Source organism: Camellia sinensis, chromosome 2 (assembly GCF_055761805.1).
Source record: "Camellia sinensis isolate YWXY chromosome 2, ASM5576180v1, whole genome shotgun sequence".
Taxonomy (NCBI): domain Eukaryota; kingdom Viridiplantae; phylum Streptophyta; class Magnoliopsida; order Ericales; family Theaceae; genus Camellia; species Camellia sinensis.
Window position 1 is genome coordinate 203,925,775 of NC_138962.1, and position 22,488 is coordinate 203,948,262.

The window sequence follows — 22,488 nt, forward strand, 5'->3', positions numbered from 1 at the left end:
AATGGAGACAAAATAATTTTGTCACGTTTAATATAAACGAAGACGAAAATTTTTTGTTAAAGAAGCTACCAATAGAGACAAAAATAAATTCATCATTAAAAATAATGAAATAATGTCAAAAAAAATTCGTCACACATTGAGGGTAATAGTGACAAGATGTGACAATATTTTTTGTCATGACAAATTCATTTAGCGACGAAATAAAGAATTCATGACAAAATTAAGCATCCACCTAAGCTAAATAAGAGACAAAAAAAACCTTCTTTAGGGATGAAAAATTTTGTCAATAATTCCATAATATTTTTTTCCACATTATATACCTATTTTATCAAAATCTAAATTTTAGTTCAACAAATATGACCCTGTTCATGTTGAAACCTGTTGAATATAACAATTCCATCACAACTTAACCTAACCTGTTATCAACACATTTACGAATTAACAAAATGAAAATATCCATTCATCATTACAAATAATTTCATCCTAATACAATAAAATAGTGAAATATCCACAAAATATCCAAAAGTTATAACTTGTTCAATTCCACCAAAAATCCAACAATAACTAGTGCAACTCCAAAAAGTATGTGTATCCTTATCAAACAAAAATGAACATTCAAGCAAATTACATCATTGTTGCACGTCAAAAATGCCACTCTAATCCAATCTGCAAAAAAATAAATTAAAAGTTTTAGTAATTAATCGATTATACAAAAGATTAAAAACATTAGTAACTTATCAATTTATAATTAGATCAATTATACAATTTATCCCTGTAACAGACTTTTTTTGAGATTATGAGAACAAAAAATTAATTTTAAGGCTAATTCACAAATGGTGCATCCCATTAATGTGTCGTAAGTTCATACAACTTATATTGGTCCCTCCCAAGGTACATCCCATTAATGTGTAATAGCTTACCGCTCAGGTGCTAAAGCTGAGTTATCATCACCACTGAAGAAAGGAAGAAGGTCAATGAGTGTGGATGGGGGTTCCGTAGTCAGAATTATAAGCTACATCTTCACGCTATTTGCAAGGGGCAAAAACGAAAAAAGAGAAAAGAGAAGCACCAAGTTAATATTGCAGAAACAGCAAAATCAAAGCCAATCAACAGTTAGGACTCTCACTGACAAATCTTCTCAATCTAATCCTAGTTGCATAGAGTCTAATAAAAGTTCCATTTCAATATCTGAAATGTTTCACTGCTTTGCCTTTGTATTACCAAGTTAGTAAAAAAAATATATGAAACCATTTGAAGCATAAAACAACCATCGTACGTGAGTGGTAAGTCTCCCAAACAAACAACAACACAACTCTCAAATGAGCCATACCAGCAAGCACAACAAGTTAACAATCATCCAAGTAGACAAATTACTACAACTAAAAGAACAACAAGGTCTTTAACACTCAATCCCTGGGATGCAAAAATTGTTTTGAGGAGAGTGATGTTGCCAAAGTTCTATGATGAACTTGTGTTGTAATGTATGACAACATTATTGGAATATATATTCTAACTAACAACATCAAATTTCCAAGAGCCTTGCAAAATATGTTCTGCCAATGCACATAACCATGAAATTTTAGAACTAATGGAATCAAGCCATATTTTACTTCAAAATAAGATAATTTTCTTTTATGTACTTGTGAAACTCCATAGCATAAACAGTTACCCCATCATGAAATTATGTTTGAATTCATCATTATGCATAGAGGGGGAAAATATGGAACTCGTAACTTATGCACAAGTTCAGGCATTTTCCTACTCTATCTCCGACCAAACCAGTTTCCAAGGTCCGCTTTTTGTTCCTAATCTGGGATTCAGAAAAGATTAAAAAAAGAAGAAGAAGAAGAAGAAGAAGAAGAAGAAGAAGAAGAAGAAAAGAAAAAGAAAAAAAAAACACTTTTATCATTGAGAAAGGTCAGATGCATTATGTTAAAAACATCCAAATTTAGGGCAAAATTTTCAACCCAAAAAGTAAACCAATCAACTTAGACATTCATACATGAAAAACTAAAGAAAAATCATCAGCTGAGGGAAAACCAATCCTTTCTTTACGGTCATGTCTCATGGACAGTGGCAGCACATGGGTAAGACAACTAGTGTGGTTTCTTCACCTGGGCAGCAAGGACACAATGTTGCAGCAACATAGCCATGTATAAGAAAAAGCATAAGAAAGGAATAGAAGATGTTTCTTACCTCAATAGAAAGGAACATACTCTTCTAGCTCTCCCCAAATAAGGGCCTATGAGCCCACCTACAGCCCCAGCTGTGGCTGTAGTAGACTGAACCAGATTTTTTTCAGCTTCTGATGGTTTAACCATTACTGGCTAACCAAGAAGAGGCTGGCTAGAGAGTGCTATTGCCATAGGGACTGGCATTGCATCAAAAAATTCAATATAACTGCAAAGAAGCTGCATTAGCATCTAGATGGTACTAAGAAGGGAAATGGACATTGATTAGATGTGAAAGTGAATACAATAATAAGATTAACAGATGATACTGCCCAGTCTAAACATATTTTTTTCCTTTTTTGGAGGTGGGTGGGGAATATATTATTAACCACACCATCAAACCCACTAACTTGTAGGGGATACAACAAGCAATAAATGGAATGGACCATTATGACTTATAGAATATACCAGCAGTATACAATTTAATGAACTCGAATCGTACAATCAAACACTCTCTAATTGTTATTGATCAAATATCTATTAATGCATGGACGCACTAGGGAAAGTAAACAACTTCCACTAATAAATGAAATATGAGACATCAAAGCAAATACCATCCTTCACCAAAAAAAAAAAATGTCCTTCAGTTTTTTTCCACAATATTCACCCTTAATATTTTAAAATCACTAGAATAATACAAATCCATTAATAGCTACGCAATGTTTAAAACATTTCTCCATTACCGAAACCAAATTTTAACCAATGCAATTTCATGAAGCCCATCCCCAAAACCCAAAAAAAACAACTTGGCGAGTTTACATTGTGTGGGGGAGAAGGGTGAAAGAGAAGGGCAGGGGGTCATCATCTATCTTACAAAGCATTGGACTTGGCCTTACTACAATTTTGTTAGCCCATAATTACTTGTCAATTTAGCATGTAGACTTTTTCAATATGATTAGTGTGCCTTTTGCTCTGTCATCTTCGCTTATTGATAACAGCCTTAGTTGTTAAAAGAAGTGTAGACTTCTATCTTTGACCTCATTACGAGATGACAAACCTCCACTAATGATAGAATTAAAATAGTTATAGCATAATAAAAAATTAAATTGAGATAATTTTTTGGCCATGGAAGGAAAAATTGAACTTACCCAACTCTCTTGGAATGACTTGAATTGCGGTCCATTATAAGGCGTACATCTCAAACCTGGAACTGTAATTCAACGGTATTAGAAATACTCAACACAAATAATTAGTTCACCATCAAACGTAATATACCATCACATATTACGTTATAGGCCCACAGTGAGTAGCCCAAGAAGCACGAAACTTCTGGTGGCAGCTGTAAGGCAAGCATGCACAGAGTAAGTGGGTCTCCAATAGATGGCTTTGATTGCCTACCAAAATCTTATAAATCGTACGCTAAAGATAATAGAAATTAAAATGAATGTGAAAATTGATTCATTTTGGCCAGCTTCATTTACCTGTATAAAATAAAATAATAGATCTTCAAAGTTCAAACACAGTAAAGACTAAGTAATTGAATTTCATTTAGCACCCTTTGAACTTTTTTAAATAAAATATGGCAAGTTCCAATTTCTTGTATAAAAATATAGTTAAAAAATTCCCAAATTTTGGATTTTATTTAGGTTTGCCCAAGACATAAAATGTAATTGATACAGCAATAAAAAGTTCATAAGCAAAAACCATCCGCTGATCTCGTTCAGGATCAACCTCCGTCTCTGCCACTTCTTCCTTTTTCTCTTTATACCGTCTGCTAAAGAAAAAAAAAATCTTAAGTATTATCCCAACTTGATCCATAAATAACAATAAATCTGCTTCAGTTAAAGAAGGGTAAGTCAAAAGAGTGGAACAAACTAACGAACCATAACTAAGGAAAATACATTTGGTCCTTGAAAAAATTAAAGTACTTAAGCAGCAAAATTCCTCGAGAAAGCTTTACTTTTTGGCAACGACAAATTTGTAGCGGCAAAAAAAATTAAAAATCATATATATTTTTTTATAATATTTACATATTTACAGGAGGCATCTCTCAAGCACTACTATTACAAACTAATAACATTGATATTAAATCACCTAAAGTTGATGTGTAGGCAAAAAACACTGCTGAAAAATATGCTTTTGGAAGCGTTGTATAAAACGTAAAAGGATAAACTCACTAAAATACTCAAATACATCCAAATTGTGAACTCGTAGTAAAAACAGCAGATAACAAAATGAAATCATGAAACTAACAACAATCCAAATTTGCAGCAAACCAGCATCTAGTAGCAGCCTGCTTCACAGCAACATTGCAGCAGCAGTAGCCCAGCAAAATTCTGCAGCAGCACACTGACAGCAGCAGCAGCAGCAGACCAGCAGACCAGTAGCAGCAGTAGACCAGCAGAATTAAAGATGATGAACATCTAAGCAACAAGGCAATCACTATTGTAGTGTGTTACCGAGTGGAAGCAGTAAAGATGAAACCATATTTTCTTTCTTTTGGTAACAAAAATTGAATTTCAACGCAATCACTATTATTGTAGTTAAACAATAATTCCATATTTAGAATTTAGTATGTTCAAATTTGTAAATCTATACTTACAAGGATATGTTCAAATTTGTAAATCTACACTTACAATAATTCCGATTTGCCTCACCGCCACCAATGATGCTAATTATAGTTGTATCAGTGACCAATTAAGGTGCTTAAAAAGATAAAATCCACATCAAAGACGTTCTTAGTTAGCTCGCAAAAAAATAATCCCAAGTCTACCACTACAAACTCAAGTGTTATTCACAACGTTCATTTAGTATGGACTTAGGGCCATATTTTAATTAAATGAGAGGGAAAGCAGAGGGTAATCAAAATATGAAAATACCTTGTGTATGCTGATATTATTCCATCTTTAGTGAAACTATCTTCTTGTGTGCCAATCTCATGCAAATACAGACAATCAGGATTGCTGCAAGACTGCACCAAAAAAATTTCAATCCTCACCTATAACCAATAGTCCAATTTCCAATCAATAATTCAGAAATCATACCACATTTCTCAGCCAGGCATGACAATACTTTGTGGTTCCAAAGCATGCCCTGCAAAATGAAATCCCAACACCTACATAAGAGAATATAGAATAGAACATAAATCTTGAATATAGCCATTTCCCACCTCAATGATCTATCATCCAAGGTAAACCCATGCACTGATTGAATACATCGAACCGCTTCCTCCTCCTTTGGGTAAGTAATATATCTGGGATAGAAATCACGTTTAAGAACAGAACAGTTGTAGTGAAGTAATGGAACAAAAATATGTAAACAAGCCAGTATCAACATACAACTGGATAAAAAGCAGAAATAAAATGCATCATCACATTAGGCAGTTTCCTTGTACATATGAACTAATAGAATAAGTAAGAGATTGAAATGAACAAGCAATGTTTGACAGAAACATTTTGAAGTATTTATAACTCAATTTCACTTCTCAAGGAAGATAAAAATAAATACATAAACAAAAACTAGCAATAATGAAAACACTTAGACTTACACACTACAAGTATTGTTTGCAAAATGTTGAATAGCACCAGCTGCTGTCCGAGATATAGACACCTTCAGCACCTTTCCATACAGACCAAAATACTGTCTCCGATGGAGAAGTTGCTAATAAAATGATAAAACTGTTAATGAACAGACCTATACCCCTGTTGTGAGGGGTGGTAAGGGGAGAGAGAGAGAGAGCAGAAAAGTACACATGTCTTCATCTGCCAGATTAAGAGGTAACCCCACAATGTAGACAAGATTTCGTTGAATCACTCGCACACTGCAAACTCTGAAGGCAGCAGCTTATACTAACAAAAATCTATTTACAGAGTACAAATCATGAAATGCAACCACAATTTGAGGCCTTTCTCTTCTCAATACTGGACTTGGTGCACACTTGGGACTGTTGAACTTATTTAAAGGTACTTTTGTAATAATTACTAAAAGAAGCTGTGGATGTGTTTGGCCAAGGCTGCTTACAAAATGCTACAATATGGACATGCATGCGTTGCACCTTTTCTGATGCCAAATTTGAACCAGTTACTATAATTAATTAAGTACATAAAAATGAGCCCCCACTTAACCAATAAGCTAAGAACCACCTTTGGAGTAACTTCTAAAAAAAAGGTATGCTACTCACCTCCTTCTGTGAGTGATAACAAACAATGGACAGGGGACAAGAACAACAATTGCATCGATTCTCAAATAATCGCTCTCGGATCCTGCTATCTAAATCAGACTCCTCACCATCATGACATGACAATGACGGATAAACATCTGTTGTCTTGTGCCTACATTTGGGCTTGTCAAACCGAATTAAGCTATCAATGGACTTCAAAGCAGTTGATGGCACATGAACCTCACCATTTGAATCTTCCTTCAAATATGAACCATCACTCCGATGCTCACGATTGGGAGCAAAAGCACAGTAATTAATGATTCCCCAATGATCAAGAAACTGAACAATTCGTGTTAAATCATCAATATCAATACCAGCTACCAATTCTCAGAAATCATCAACTGACAGTCTCATCTCTGGATTCTCCATGTACTTGGCAACAATCCAGTTACAACATTCCACGTATTTTTCTGGCCTATGTTCAGCTGACTTCCCGAAGAAAAAATGTGGCACCACTTGTCTCTCTAATCTATCCACAGTACTGGGCGAAAACCAATCTGCTCTCCAAAGAAGCGCAAAACCAAATGAGAAAAACTAAAAGCAAATTAATATGACATGATGAGAAATAGAGCGATGTGAATATTGTTAGCACAAGATGAACAAAGACAGACTAAAACAAAACAGCATAGCAAAATATAGAAGATAATAGGCAAGAAATGATTGTGGTCTCTCATCCAGGTGAGAAAATAAAAGAAATGAACTCTATGTGAAAGCAAAGTATGTGATATGGTAATATGGGTGGGATTTCTTTTTCTTTCATATTTTAACAGGGCAATTTCAATATTATGAAAATGCACAACCAATGATTTTGTTTCCTACCAAATCTCACTACTTTTGATGACAAATGAAACCTATAAAATAAAAGAGTTCTCTTTCTCTCCATTTCTCACCTAATTTATAAACCAAAAATGATAAAAGATTTCTCTTTCTCTCCATTTCTTATCACTTGATCTAAACATACTGTAATATACACATGGAGTGTGAGAGCAATGTGCCAAGGGAAAACTCCAAATCAACAACCCAAAACCTGAAACTCACAAAGTAATAATATGGCACAATGAAAGAGACAAACATATAAAAATAATAATTTGAGCAAATTTTTACGAATACATATAAGCATGTGTACATAAACAGAGAACAGTATGAGACATAATAGTTCAAATATCAACCTAAACAGAACAGATTAGGGCATAGGAAATATATATATATATATATAGAGAGAGAGAGAGAGAGAGATAAAGCAAGCACCTGCGTGCATTGGAACAACATGAACTTGATTAGCCCCAAAACGCTTCACAACCCCTCGACCCTCCATAACCGGAGGCGGCGTAATCACATACGCGGCCGTGGAAGAAGATCCCTGATTGCCGGTCGACGCCGGACTATCCGCCAGCATGGCCGACAGCGCCTGGAGCTGTCCATGCGATATGTTCTCCAATACGTCGCCGTTCTGCAGGTTCTTGCCCTCCCTACACTGAATCGCCTTCTCCAGGGCCACAATCGCAAGCACAGAGGAGTGGGGGCGATTGACTGTGTGCTTGATCATGAGAGGGAAGTGGGAGATTCGAACCCCGATTGAGGGTCTTCTTCGAATTCGGGTTGTTGTTGTTGGTTGAGGTCGTCGTCGTCTTCGTTTTCTTCGTCATCGTCGTCGAGGTCGTCGTCTTGGGGCTTGGGTCGTCGAGTGATTTTGGGGTCTCTCTTTCGCTTCTTCTTCCTCTACTTGGTGCGAGTCTCTGTGGAAATGGCAAAGTAGAGAGAGAGATTGATGAATTTTGAAAATTGAGTAGGGGAGAGAGAGCGAGAGAGAGTGAAAAAGTTAGGTTAGTGGGGTTTGTTTACCTGAGGAGGAAGCTGGCATTGCTGAAAGAGAAAGAGGCGGAGTGAGGGAGAGCGAGCGAGAAGGGGGGGTGGTTTTTACTAACAAATTTTTTTTTCAATTAATTTTCTTTTAATGAATTTTTTTTTCCAACTAATACTAACCAAGGGGCAATTGGTAATATTACTTTAAACCTTAAGGAGGGCATTATAATTTTTAAAATGTGAGGAGTGTCAATGTAATTTACCCAATGAGGGTAAAATTAGTATTTAAAAAAATTGAAAGGGCTGAGGGAGAATCTGCAATGAAACTTTAAACCTCAGGGGGGAGATGTAATTTTCAAAAGGTGAGGGGGAGAAGTGTAATAAACATAAACCTCAGGGGGTGTCAATATAATTTACCCCCATTTTTTAACCTTTTGAAAGGTATAGACATTCTTCTGACCAATCTACATTTAAAAAAAATAACCATTGAACTAACTACAATCACATTTTTCTCCTTGTGAGTGTTTATATTTATCTAACTTCAATCATATTAAAAAAATCAAACTACAATTTTTTTTTTTTTTAGCTAGACCAAATACAAATAAAAAAAGGAGATAACTTCAATCATACAAATCACAAATATTTTTATGCTATCTAACTACAATCATATTTTTTTCATAATAAAAAAAAATTAATTATAAAGAAGAACCGTTAAAATGATTAAATCACATTAAAAAAAAACCATTGAACAAACTACAATCACATCACATTTTTCTCACAATAAAATAAATAAATGAAAAAAAAACCATTGAACTAACTACTATACAATCACATTAAAAAAAAGAATCATTGAATAAACTACAATCATATCACATTTTTCCCATAATAAAATAAATAAATGAAAAAAAATAACCATTAAACTAATTATAATATAATCACATTAAAAAAAAAAAAGAACCATTGAACTAACTATAATCACATTAAAAAGAAGAACTGTTGAACTAACTACAAACACATTTTTCTCTTTGTGAGTGTTTATATTTATCTAACTTCAATCATATTAAAAAATCAAATTATAATTTTTTTTGGCTAGACCAAATACAAATAAAAAAATGAGATAACTTCAATCAAAAGAACCATTAAAATAGTACACAAAAGAAGAAATTGCTAAACCAAATACAAATTATGATTTTTTTTTTTTTTTTGCTAGACCAAATACATCAAAAAATGAGATAACTTCAATCATACAAATCACAAATATTTTTATGCTATCTAATTACAATAATATTTTTTTCATAATAAAAAAAATAATTGTAAAGAAGAACCATTAAAATAGTAAATAAAACGATTAAATAATTATGAGAGGGGTTTTGACCAAATCTCCCAAAAGACATGGGGATTTGGAGAAATTAATAAATGCTGAGGTTTTTTTTTTTAATCAAAAAATTAGAAAATTATGATTGAGATATTAGACCTCCCACAAGGCTTGTGGCTTAAAAATCTCATTTTGCTTAATATATAGTATAGACTAGCATATCACCCGTGCTATGAATGGATTGTGTTTGCAATTATCTATATATGTGAATTGTGATTTTTAAATGTTTTATTTTTTTATTTTAAATGTCTTGTTTTTTTTCTTTTTTTATATTATATTAAAGTTTAATATTTTGATAATAATCATGTGTGTTGGACTTTTCAATGAATTAAATGTCTTTTCTTTTTTATTATATTATATTAAAGTTTAATATTTTGATAATAATTATATATGTTGGACTTTTCAAGAAAATTTTTTTATACTTGTTTTTAATGCATTAAAGTATTATTATAAGGAATAATAATCATATGTGTTGAGACTTTTCAAGAAATTCATATGTGTTGGATTCAAAAAAAAAAATTATACTTGTTCTTAATGAATTAAAGTGTTATTATGAGGGTAAGGCTTAGGGTTGGGAGAAGTTAATAAATGTTAAGATTTTTTTTTTTAAAAATCAAAAAATCAAGAAATTTAGATTGGGAGATTGGAACTCCCACAAGGCTTGGGGGTTAGAAATCCCCTTTTCCTTAATATATAGATATAGATAGATAGATAGATAGATATATAGATTTAATAAGAATTTATGTTTGTTTTAGATATTTTTTTAATATACAAATTATTTTTTTTAAGATTTTTTTATAAAAATAATTTAACAATCTCGTCACTAGCCATGGTGTATGAGAGAAGTTGAAAGGGCGTAGGAGTAGATATAGGAGAAGTCAAAAAGTGGGTTGGGAGAAGTCAATAAATGCTGAGCTTTTTTTTAAAATAAATAAATCAAGAAATTTAGATTGGGATATTGGAGCTCCCACAGTGCTTGGGGTTAGAAATCTCATTTTCCTTAATATATAGAAGATATAGATAGATAGATAGATAGATAGATTTAATAAAAAATTATGTCTGTTTTAGATATTTTGGATGAGATCTTATAAAAAAAAAGTGTAGACATGAATGCCCTCCTATTTTATTGTGTTTATAATTATCTATATATGTGAATTGTGATTTTTAAATGTTTTTTTTAATGTCTTCTTTTTTTCCTTTTTTATATTATATTAAAGTTTAATATTTTGATAACAATCATATGTGTTGGACTTTTCAAGGAATTAAATGTCTTTTTTTTTATTATATTATATTAAAGTTTAATATTTTGATAATAATTATATGTGTTGAACTTTTCAAGAAATTTTTTTATGTTTGTTCTTAATGCTTTAAAGTGTTATTATGAGGGATAATAATCATATGTGTTGGAACTTTTCAAGGAATTCATATATGTTGGATTTTAAAGAAGTTTTTTTTATGCTTGTTCTTAATGCATTAAAGTGTTATTATGAGGGTAAAACTTGGGAGTTGGGAGATGCTAATAAATGCTAAGATTTTTATTTTTTTTTAAATCAAAAAATCAAGAAATTTAAATTGGGAGATTGGAGCTTCCACAAGGTTTGGGATTAAAAATCCCATTTTGCTTAATATATAGTATAGATAGATAGATAGATATATCTTCTTTTTTTATTTTTTTTGTGTGGTTTCTATTCGGGTATTTTTTTTTTAATTTATTTAAGATGGAGTTGTGGGTATCTTTTTTTTTTTAAATTTAATTTATCTGTGATTTTCATTTGTTTTTAATTATTATTATTTAGGTAAGTTATGATGTGAGTTAGATATGTGTTAGACATGTAAGTTTTATTGATTTAAAGTTTATTTAGATAAACTTTAAAGATTTTTTTTTTTAGTTTTTTAGTTTTTTTGGTTATATTATAATGTAATATATAAAATATAGGTAGATATCTACAACTTTAAAAGAAAATATTATCTGATTTTTTGGGGAAGAGAAAATGAATGCAAGTTTTAATATTTTTTTTTGAAAATTTGTGAGAGAGATTAGGAGGAAGAGATTATGAAATATTTTTGTTATTAAATAAATAAATTAGTCAATAGTTTTTTTTAATCTATTTTGTAAATTAAAAATCAATAATTTTGAAAAATTGATTAATTTGTCCTATTAAGTGATTTAAAATTTTGATAGATATACATAAAAAAAATACATAATTATATTATTAAATCATAATTCAAATTTAGATGTTATATCCTTTTGAGATTTATAGCTAAATTCTTATCTTTTTATTTTTTATTTTTGTGTGTAACCATAGTATATGAGAGAAATTGAAAAGGGTGTTGCAATAATTATGAGAGAAGTCAAAAGGGATTGTGGGTTGAGAAAAGTCAATAAATGCTGAGGTTGGGTTGGGAGAAGTCAATAAATGTTGAGGTTTTTTTTTTTTTAAATCAAAAAATTAGAAAATTAGGATTAGGAGATTGAAGCTCCCACAGGCCTTGGGGTTAAAAACTCCCTTTTGCTTAATATATAATATAGATATATATATATATATATATATATATATAGATAAATAAATAGATATAGATCGATAGATAGATAGATATAGATATAGATAGATAGATAGATAGATAGATAGATATAGATCGATAGATAGATAGATAGATAGATAGATAGATAGATAGATAGATAGATAGATAGATATAGATATGGCACATACTATTTATATGACACAAGGACCAAAGTACCGGAACAACTGCTGCAATTTGCTCTCATCTAAATTAAAGGGATTTAAAAAGTTAAAAAAAAAAAGAACAAAAAATTATAATATTAAAAAATGTTCACTAAAAACATATAGATTAAAAATTAAAAATTAATTATTGTAAACTCCATACTAAACAAGGTAATGTTTTCTATTAATTTGAAAATTAAAAAATTATTATTAATTTTTTCTCTGTTTTTTTTTTCTCACAAAAAAAAAATAGTTACATTAATTATTTTCTTTTTTTTTGTGGAGAGGGGTTTTGATCTGCGATTTTTCTAAAATGGGTGTTCTAGACAGAAAGGGTATAGTTAGTTCAGACAATAAGAAAAAGTGCTTATGCAAGAGGCGCCTTCACTATGAGCAAGAATAGTCAGTTTTGCATAGGGTGCCTTCTCGTATAATAGCTTCAATACTGGTATGCATGAAGAGCTTAAGTGTGAGACGTATAAGAGGGGCTTTAGTGCAAAAATAGAAGAAATGGTTTACAGAGTGTCTTCTTGCTTCACGACTTCAATACTTGTGAGAGAGGAGTAGGCTCAAGTGCGAGAGAGAAATGAGGGTTTGTAGGAAGTGTCTTCTTGGGTCACGACTTGAGTGTCCGTGCACATGAAAATGAGTGATAAGGGTCAGAGTGTGTCTCTTGGGGTCACGGTTTTAGTGCTCCGAAACACAAAACCATAGCATATTAATAAAGAGAAATAATTAGTGAAAAAATGTTTTTGTCTTCTTAAATACAAGAACAGAGAATTTATTATTGGTGATGAAATATTTTTGTCTTCCACAACATAACCTTATGAGACGAAAAATATATTCATTGTGCAATCAATCAGAATTTATTAGTGACTAAATATTTTCATCTCCCACAACTTATTCTTCCAAGACAAAAATATATTTGTCGCTCATTTAATAAAAAGATGAAACGGCCTCGTTTGCATGATGGAGTGTTTATTGGTGACGAAACATATTCGTCTTCCATAACTTCTCATTCCTAGACAAAAATATATTTGTCGCCTAATAAATGGAAATATGCAACGACATCGTTTAATAGATAGGGAATTTATTGGTGACGAATTACGTTCGTCACAAAAAATATATATATTTTGTGACAAAAATATTCGTCTCCAATGAGTTAAAATAATTCGCGCCAAAGCAAATAAAATTGGCGCCTAAATTTTGCAGATGAAATTTTTTTTCGTCTCCTATACGTTTGAGAAAAAATAAAACAAACGACAAAATTAATATTTTATCATCTTTGGGTTAAATTTTAAGACAAAAAAAATTTCGTCACCAAATTTTGTCACAAGAGCCTAGATTTCTTGTATTTTGTTTCCTTGTTTAATTATTATTATTATTTTTTTCATATTGTGGTGAGGGGTTTACTATGAGAAAGAATAATAACTTTGCACAAAATGTCTTCTTGGATAATAATGTTTGCATCCACAAACAGCGAGAATAGAGGAGCTTTAGTGCGAAATAGAAGAGATGGTTTATAGAGATTATTTTCTTGAGTCACAACTTCAATACTTGTGAGAGAGGAGACTCAAGTGCGAGATAGAAACGAGGGTTTGTAGCGGGTGTCTTTTCGGGTCACGACTTTAGTATTTGTGTGTGTGTGAAAGTAAGTGATTAAGGTGAGAGTGATCTCTTAGTTTCTGACGACATTTTAATAAAGAGAAATAATTACGGATAAAATATTTTCGTTTCAAACTCATATGTTCGTTGCCTAATCAACAAAAATACAAAAACAACGTTGTGTGGGGATGGAGAATTTATTGGTGATGAAATATTTTCGTCTCCTTCAACTTAACCTTATGAGACGAAAATATATTCGTCGCACAATCACTCAAAATGCAACACGACACATGGAGAATTTATTAACGACGAAATATTTTCGTCTCCCAAAACATATCCTTCCGAGACAAAAATATATTTGTCGCCTAATTAACAGAAAGATAAAATGAGCATAAAGAGTTTATTGGTGACGAAATATTTTTGTCTCCAATAACTTATCCTTCCCAGCCAAAAAATATATTTGTCACCAAATAAATAAGAAAACGAAACGACATCATCTAATAAGTTTCGAATTTATTGGTGACGAATTCCTTTTGTCGCAAAAAACTTTAAAATTTGTGACAAAAATGTTCGTCTCCAATGAGCTAAAATAATTGGCGCCAACAAGAAAAAAAATTGGAGCCTCTTTTTTTTCTGATGAATTTATTTTTTCGTCTCCTACAGTTTTGAGAAGAATTAAAAGAAACGACAAAAGTAATATTTGGTCATGTTTGGGTTACATTCTAAAACGAAAATAAATTTTATCACCAAATTTTAAAAATTAATTATTGAAAACTCCATACTAAACAAGATAATGTTTTCTATTAATTTTGAAAATTACAAATTTTTTATTATTTGTTTCTCTGTATTTTTTCTCACAAAAAAATAGCTACATTAATTATCTTTTTTTTTTTTTTTTTTTTTGTGGAGAGAGGTTTTGACCTTTGATTTTTCTGAAATAGGTGTTCTAGACGGAAAGGGTAGAGTTGGTTCAGACAATGAGAAAAAGTGCTTGCGTACATAAGGTCCCTTATTGGATAATAGCTTCAATGTTGGCATGCACGAAGGGCTTAAGTGTGAGACAGAAGAGAGGGGCTTTTGCGTGAAATAGAAGAAATGGTTTATAGAGTGTCTTCTTGAGTCACGACTTCAATACTTGTGAGAGAGGAGTAGACTCAAGTGCGAGAGAGAAATGAGGGTTTGTAGAAAGTGTCTTCTTGGGTCACGGCTTCAAGGTCCGTGTACATAAAAATGAGTGATAAGCGTTAGAGTGTATCTCTTGGGGTCATAGTTTCAATGCTTCGAAACACAAAACCATGGCATTTTAATAAAGAGAAATGATTAGTGATAAAATATTTTTGTATCCTTCAATACCAGAACAAAGAATTTATTATTGGTGATGAAATATTTTTGTCTTCCACAACTTAACTTTATGAGATGAAAAATGTATTCATCACGCAATCAATTAGAATTTATTAGTGACGAAATATTTTCGTCTCCCACAACTTATTCTTCTGAAACAAAAATATATTTGTCGCCTATTTAATAGAAAGATGAAATGACATTGTCTGCATGATGGAGTGTTTATTGATGACGAAATATTTTCGTCTTCCACAACTTATCCTTCTCAGACAAAAATATATTTGTCGCCTAATAAATGGAAATATGCAACGACATCGTTTAATAGGTATAGAATTTATTGGCGGCGAATTACGTTCGTCACAAAAAAAAATTATATTTTGTGACAAAAATGTTCGTCTCCAATGAGCTAAAATAATTCGCGCCAATGCAAATGAAATTGGCGCCTCATTTTTGCACACAAAATTTTGTTTTCGTCACCTATACTTTTGAGAAAAATTAAAACAAACGACAAAATTAATATTTCGTCATCTTTGGCTTAAATTTTAAGACAAAAAAAAATTTGTCACCAAATTTTGTCACAATAGCCTAGATTTCTTGTATTTTTTTTATTGATTTTAAGCATTTGGTGACGAAATTTGATTTTCCTCTCTAAAAATAATACATTTGGAGACGAAATTATTTCCTCTCTAAATTTTTTTACAATGGTGACGACAAATTTCATCTCCAAAATGGCGCCAAATCTTCCACCAAATTTTCCAAGGGCGGGAAATTGTTTTGTGACGAAAAATAAAATTTAGAGACGAATAAAATTTTCGTCACTTATTGTTTTATTTGATTTTAAGCATTTGGTGACGAAATTTGGTTTTCGTCTATAAAAATAGTACAATTGGAGGCGAAATCTTATTTTCATCACTAAAACATGTATATTTGGAGACGAACTATTTTTTTGTTACGCGTTTTTGTCACCATAGACTTTTTTCGTTGTAGTGCATGTTGCAGACTTTGAGGGAGCATCAGTTATATGCTAAGTTTCGTAAGTGTCACTTTTGGGAGAAAGAAGTTCAATTTTTGGGTCATGTTGTATCCAATCAAAGGATAGCGGTAGATCTTAAGAAAGTTGTTGCAGTCAAAGAATGGAAGTAGCCTACGAATCCTACAGAGGTGAGAAGTTTTTTTAGGACTAGCTGGTTATTACAGGAGATTTATAGAGAAGTTTTCCACTATTGCAGTAACCATGACCAAGTTGACCTGCAAGAATGTGAAGTTTGTATGGACAGATGATTGTGAGAAAACCTTTTAGGAGTTAAAGCAGTGGTTGACTACAGCTCCGGTGTTAACTATACCGGTACAGGGAGAAAAGTTAGTAGTGCTTACTGATGCAAGTGGAACTGGGTTGGGATGTGTGTTGATGCAGCATCAGAATGTTGTATCTTATGCTTCTCGACAATTAAAACCTCATGAGAGACGATACCCTACTCATGACTTAGAGTTGGCAGCAATTGTTTTTGCGTTGAAAGTGTGGCGACACTACTTGTTTGGGGAGCACTTTGAGTTGTACACATATCACAAGAGCCTCAAATATCTTTTTTCTCAAAAAGAGTTGAACATGAGGCAGCAAAAGTGGGTTGAATTCGTCAGTAGTTATGATTTTGAGATCCTTTATCACCCAGGGAAAGGAAATGTGATCGCTGATGCACTTAGTCGACAACATGGGATTATAGCTTCTTTGATGATTCAAGAATGGAAGTCCTTGGAGTTAATTTTGATGCATGATATTCAACCAATAGAAAGTGCTGAAAGGGCATACATTGGTAGTTTGACCGTACAACCGACGTTACGGGGTAAAGTTCGTCAGATGTAGAATTTAAATGGGTTTCTCGTCAGCAAGCTCAATGACCTTGTAGTGGATTTGATCGATGATTGTCCTACTGATTGGTCTGTGGACTCAGATGGGGGATTGCTATTCAAGGGCAGGTTGTGGGTCCCTAACATTGTTGAATTGAGGAAAGAGATTATGGATGATGCCCATAGGTCTCGATATACCATTCACCCTGGTGGGACTAAGATGTATCATGACCTGAAAAGGACATTTTGGTGGGAAGGTATGAAGAAAGTCGTAAGAGAGTATGTTTCTCGATGTTATGTGTGCCAACAGGTTAAGGCAGAACACCAACGACCGTTTGGACTTTTGTAGCCTCTTGAGATTCCTACTTGGAAATGGGAGTACATCTCTATGGATTTCGTGGATGGATTGCTGCGATCTAAGCGAGGCAACGAATCTATTTGGGTGATAGTGGATCGACTCACCAAGTCTACTCATTTTATTCCTAGTAGTTGTAGACGCACCCTCGAACGCCCCGGAAGGACGAGTCCCCCCGTTCTGTTCGTTTTGGGCTCGCTACAGTTCGGTCTCTCAAATTGTCACGGTTCTAAATCTGAACCAAAGAGTCCAAATCCGGCATATCGTTTTGAGAAAAACAGATTTTTAGAAAAGAAGTGCCAAACATGGACTGTTTTTCCAGATACAGAGTCACCACCTAAATATTTTATTTTGGGAAATTTAGGAAGCCCTGACTCGGTGCCAAAGGCCACGTGTTTGTCATCACCAAAGTTGCCTCGGCTCGGGAGCTTGGGTACGATTGGGGAAGGTCAGCAATGAGCACCCCCTCTCGCCCGATCCGAAGATCGGCCTCTACTAATCGTGATATCCGTTTTTGAAAACGCTATGTGTTTTTATTCCGACTATTAGCCTAGAATTACTATGTTATGCGCACAGCAAACAAGTATAGACTAAATCGCCTAAATTGGAACAAAAACATTTCATGCCTGTTTTGAAAATGGTTTGCTACTCGTAAGTAGGCTAAAATGCAGGTTTTGCTACCCTCAAGTGGGCTGTAGAAAAGATGGTTTTGCCACTATCTAGCGGGCTTAAAACTCACAGTTTTAATGCATTATTCCAATTTAGGTAATTCGACCTTCACCCACAGGCACTCAAGCAGTTATATCACATAAGCATCTAGCCTCATGGTAATCATGCTATTATGGCAACACTCACACGCATGCGGTATGCTAAAGCATAAATGCATACCTAGTACTCCGAGCCAAAACAAAAACATGTTAGTAATCAATGCATGATCCAAGTCCATGTTAAGTGGCTAATGCAACGCATACAGAATGTCACTAGAGTAGGCTCGGCTAGTCTATAAATGACATGTGAAAATGCACAAGTAGCATGTATTCAAGTTAGATTTGAAATACTTATACAGTTAGTATGATGCGCTGAGCCTGGTGCATGCAATACTGATGAATGATGCACGCATGCATAGCGTAAGGTATGCTAAAGTAAACATGTCCTAATACTAACCATCAAAAGCAGGTAAGTAAAAGAGAGAAAGAAGTGGGGGTTGGAAGACATGCACACACGCACCCATACTTATTACAGATTTGCCCTCGCTCAGAGGGACCGAAAGAATAATACAAGTTAATTAACCTACAAGCTAATTAAATATTACAAATCAAATAATTAATTAACAAATTGACTAATCTAATGAAAGCAGTAAACAGCCTCGAGAAGAGGGCCCAATGCAATGCGCGCTCGGCTCCGCTCAGAAAGTCACTGCCATGCACAAGTTGCCTCTGCTTTGACTGTTCTGCTTCTCTGAAAATTGCACAACTCCTAAGGTTGCTTCTCTGAGTGTTGTGGAACACCACCGGCTGAGTGGGATCATCACCGGCCATGGAGAATGGTCACCGGCTAAATATTGTGCTCTCGGCCAAACATTCTTTGCCGGTTGGCACTAAACACTGCCGACCGGCCAAATATTCCTGCTGAAACCTGCAGCTGACAGCAGCAGAGGACAGAACTTGGCATGGCAATGCGTTTCAAGCAATGTATGCACCAACCACACTCCTTATCATATTTGTGACTCAAAGGAGGATGGGCCTCGATTTTCGGGCCACCAATCACGCATTTCCATGCATGATGGCCCAAAGAATCAAGTGTGCATGTTGATATGGAATGCAATGCACATAATCAAGTAAATTGAACTCAACCTCTATCACAAGCATTTCAAGAGGCAAAGCATGCATGCCAATGCAATGCAATCCTAAGCATGTCGACTAATATGCAAAATGGACAATGCAAGCAAGCAATGCATATTAGACGCACAACCTAAAGAAGCATGTAAGGCATGAAGAAATGCAACCTACAAACGTGCAAGATGTAATCTAAACATACAAGTATGCAAGGCATGCAACATCATACAAATGGGACCAAGCATACGACAACACACGAGGTAAGCATGCAACACATGCTAAGGGAAGGACTTACACTAATTAGACAGCCCTAAACTAGGTCCAAAACAGTGGCCAATGCTATGGAAGTGAGGTCCAAAACACACACACACATGCATGCAAATATGGTCCAATTCCTAAGCATAAAGGGACAACTTCTAAGCATACTTAAAAGGAGGTAAACATGGGCTAATGACATGCATCATAAGCTTTGAAAATCATGTTAAAAATGGTGCTAAACCAAGTAAACAAGGTAAGCATGGCATGCGATAATGGTCCAAGATTCAAGGCAAGCCCAATGGGGATTGAACTACACTTAATGCAACCACACATGGCATGAATTAGGTGACCAACACCAGAGTTTTAGCATGCTAAAACAAAGCCAAAAGACCACTTAGATGGCATCTAAATGACTTACACATGGAAGCATACACAATGACCAAACATGGAGCATAGGACGCAACCTCTTGAAGCATCAAAGGGGCCATGAAATGCAAGCATACAAGCATGCTAAGAGGACTGGAATGATGCTATAAGTGGTGCCAAACCACTGAAATAAATCAAACAATGCATGCTCAACACTTCACATACTTAAAGCCTACAAGCTAACAATGCAAAGGAGCTATGCAATACATGTTATGGTTGACCAAAACAACCAAAAACAGACCTTAAACATGGCAAAACAAGTACGAAAGCTTCACAAAGCTAGGCCAAAAGCATGCTTGAACAAGGATTAAAACCTAGATGCATGTTAAGGCTACAATATGGCATTACAAGGCATGTATGCTAAGCAAGCATGGTGTACCAAAACCAACTAAAAACAGAGGCATATTATGACATAATAAGCATGAAAATCAGCTAAGGCATGGCCAACACACACTTAGACTAGATGCTCACTAAAGAGGCAAAAATGACCCTTTTCAAGGACAACAAGGAGAGGGGGTTGCCCTCTCCTTCCTAGGACCTCAAGGCACCATCCTCACCTCTGAAATCCCCAAGATTTTAGTGGTGAGGAGGTCTAAACACAATGGTCCCGGAGCTCAACCGAAATGGCACAAAACAAAGGCCAAACAAGCCTTAAGAGGGGTCAAACAACCCCAAAGCTTAAAACACCCTTAACAACCTATTTAGAGCACTAAAAATCAGGAATTTTATATGTTACACGCAAGGCTCAAAAACAGATGCAAGGTAGGCAAAAATGCAATGCAAAAATGGGGAATAAAGGGACAAGTTTCTTACCCTTGTAGACCCACTTCACCAATGGTGAACTAGCTGGTTCTTCAAGCTCAAACCAGCTCCACAACTCCAAAAACAACCCTCAAGGGCCTCAGCTCCAAGAAAAGGTGTGATGGTGGGTGTTTGTGTGCAAAACTAAGACAAAACACACACAAAACACAAGAGAGAGAGATATATATATAGAGATGGAGGATATATGAACCCTAACCCTAAAACTCAAAACCCTCTGAAAATGTTGTCTAAATTGTCTAACCTCTCAAAGAGGGAGAGGAGGCCTCCTCTTATAGAGCTTTAATCTTGTAAGCTTACATGACAAGCTAGCTAAGAGGGAAATCCCTCCATACACATGTATGGAGGGGAGCCAAGTACATGCCAGCTGCATGAAAATATCTACAAAAGCAGATGCACAGTAGTCGGCCGGCCAAAAATGAAATTGACCAAAAAAAGATATTTTATCTTTTATTTATATTTATATTTATATATATTACAATTATATTGTATTTGTATAATATAATATTATATATAAAAAAAAAAAAGAAAAACAAACAAAAGATGTTATATTAATAGAAAGAAAGAAAGAAAAAAACGAGAGCCGCAACAAAAAGCCTTGGGAAGAGAAGAAAAAAAGGGAGAGACGGCTAGAGAGAGAAAGGAGAAAAAAATATTAAGATTTTGTTTTGGTGACTCCATTAGTTCTTCAAATAATTCTTTGATCTTCAAATAATTCTTTGATCTTCAAAAAAATAGTAGTGAGTACAAAGCTCACTTCCCTTGATTTATGTTTAATTCTTTGTTTTTATTTATTTATTTGATGTTAGTTTGATTTTGTATTTATATAAAGATGATAGATTGATTTTAATTATTTTGATTAGTTGTGTATGTAAGGTGTAAGATTTTTAGATGATTGATTGATTTTAATTATTTTGATTAGTTGTGTATGTAAGGTTTAGGATTTTTAGATGATTGATTGATTTTAATTATTTTGATTAGTTGTATATGCAAGGCTTAGGGTTTTTATATGGATTTATTTTATGGTTGTAATCACACTCATGGATATATAAAATTAAAATCAATTAGGAACCCATAGATAAATTTCTTACACTCCACCATGACTTAATGGATTGTTGTTTTATTTGAGTGATAGTGAGAAATAGTGTATAAAAAAAAGTGAGGATTATGAGATTTATTTAAATGCCTCAGGCTTGGTATTGTTATGTTGTTCTCATGAGTGAGATATTTTGTATATGTATATTGTTGCTTCGTTATTATGAGTAGACGAGTGCTTTGATTTACGCGCGTACGTATATGCTAACCATCCGGGGAGTGTGGGTCAAACTCCGGACGATATCTCCGTGCAAGTTTGGCTTCGGAGCGGTGTTAGATATACGGGAGGCACATGGGATATATGTGTAGGCCAGAAGTAGAGGACCGAAGTGGTGGAGTTAAGATACAAAGAGTATAATTATGAGTTTATTAATATAGTGTGAATTGTATTGATTTGTACATCTTGAAAAAAATAGTAAACGACCTCGATAAATTATGAAATTTGAGAAGAGGCATGTATACGTGATTTTAGACAACTTTTGTGTTTTAACTTTTATTAAAAAGATCGATTATAATTTATAATCGGATGATCTTAGATATTATAGTTTTGATTCATTATAGCAATGCAGATTTTAGAGGCTGTTTTAACCCACGAAACGAGCTCATTTTTATTGGATT

General features: G+C 33.7%; 1 protein-coding gene and 1 long non-coding RNA gene across 2 annotated transcripts; both read right to left on the minus strand.

The window, feature by feature from the left end:
- Nucleotides 1-516: 516 nt before the first annotated feature.
- LOC145819795 (uncharacterized) lies at nt 517-4,074 on the minus strand. The gene is made up of 3 exons (XR_014360570.1): nt 3,320-4,074; nt 921-1,025; nt 517-666 (listed from the first exon to the last, which is right to left on the minus strand). It is a non-coding gene; the product is annotated as an uncharacterized LOC145819795 (long non-coding RNA).
- Nucleotides 4,075-5,714: 1,640 nt separating this feature from the next.
- LOC145819379 (SWI/SNF complex subunit SWI3C-like) lies at nt 5,715-7,936 on the minus strand. Its single transcript, XM_082913363.1, has 4 exons — nt 7,639-7,936; nt 6,733-6,887; nt 6,352-6,669; nt 5,715-5,831 (listed from the first exon to the last, which is right to left on the minus strand). The coding sequence occupies exons 1-4, from the start codon at nt 7,934-7,936 to the stop codon at nt 5,715-5,717; spliced, it is 888 nt and encodes a 295-aa protein (XP_082769489.1).
- Between the last annotated feature and the right edge of the window lie 14,552 nt (nt 7,937-22,488).

What these genes read in the sequence shown, in the direction of transcription:
- LOC145819379 (XM_082913363.1), bottom strand. Translation starts at nt 7,936, where the DNA reads ATGATCAAGCACACAGTCAATCGCCCCCACTCCTCTGTGCTTGCGATT. An exon ending in TGTTGTTCCAATGCACGCAG is followed by an intron (nt 6,888 to 7,638) that starts GTGCTTGCTTTA and finishes TTTGGAGAGCAG; the next exon opens with ATTGGTTTTCGCCCAGTACT. An exon ending in ATCCAGAGATGAGACTGTCA is followed by an intron (nt 6,670 to 6,732) that starts GTTGATGATTTC and finishes CGAATTGTTCAG; the next exon opens with TTTCTTGATCATTGGGGAAT.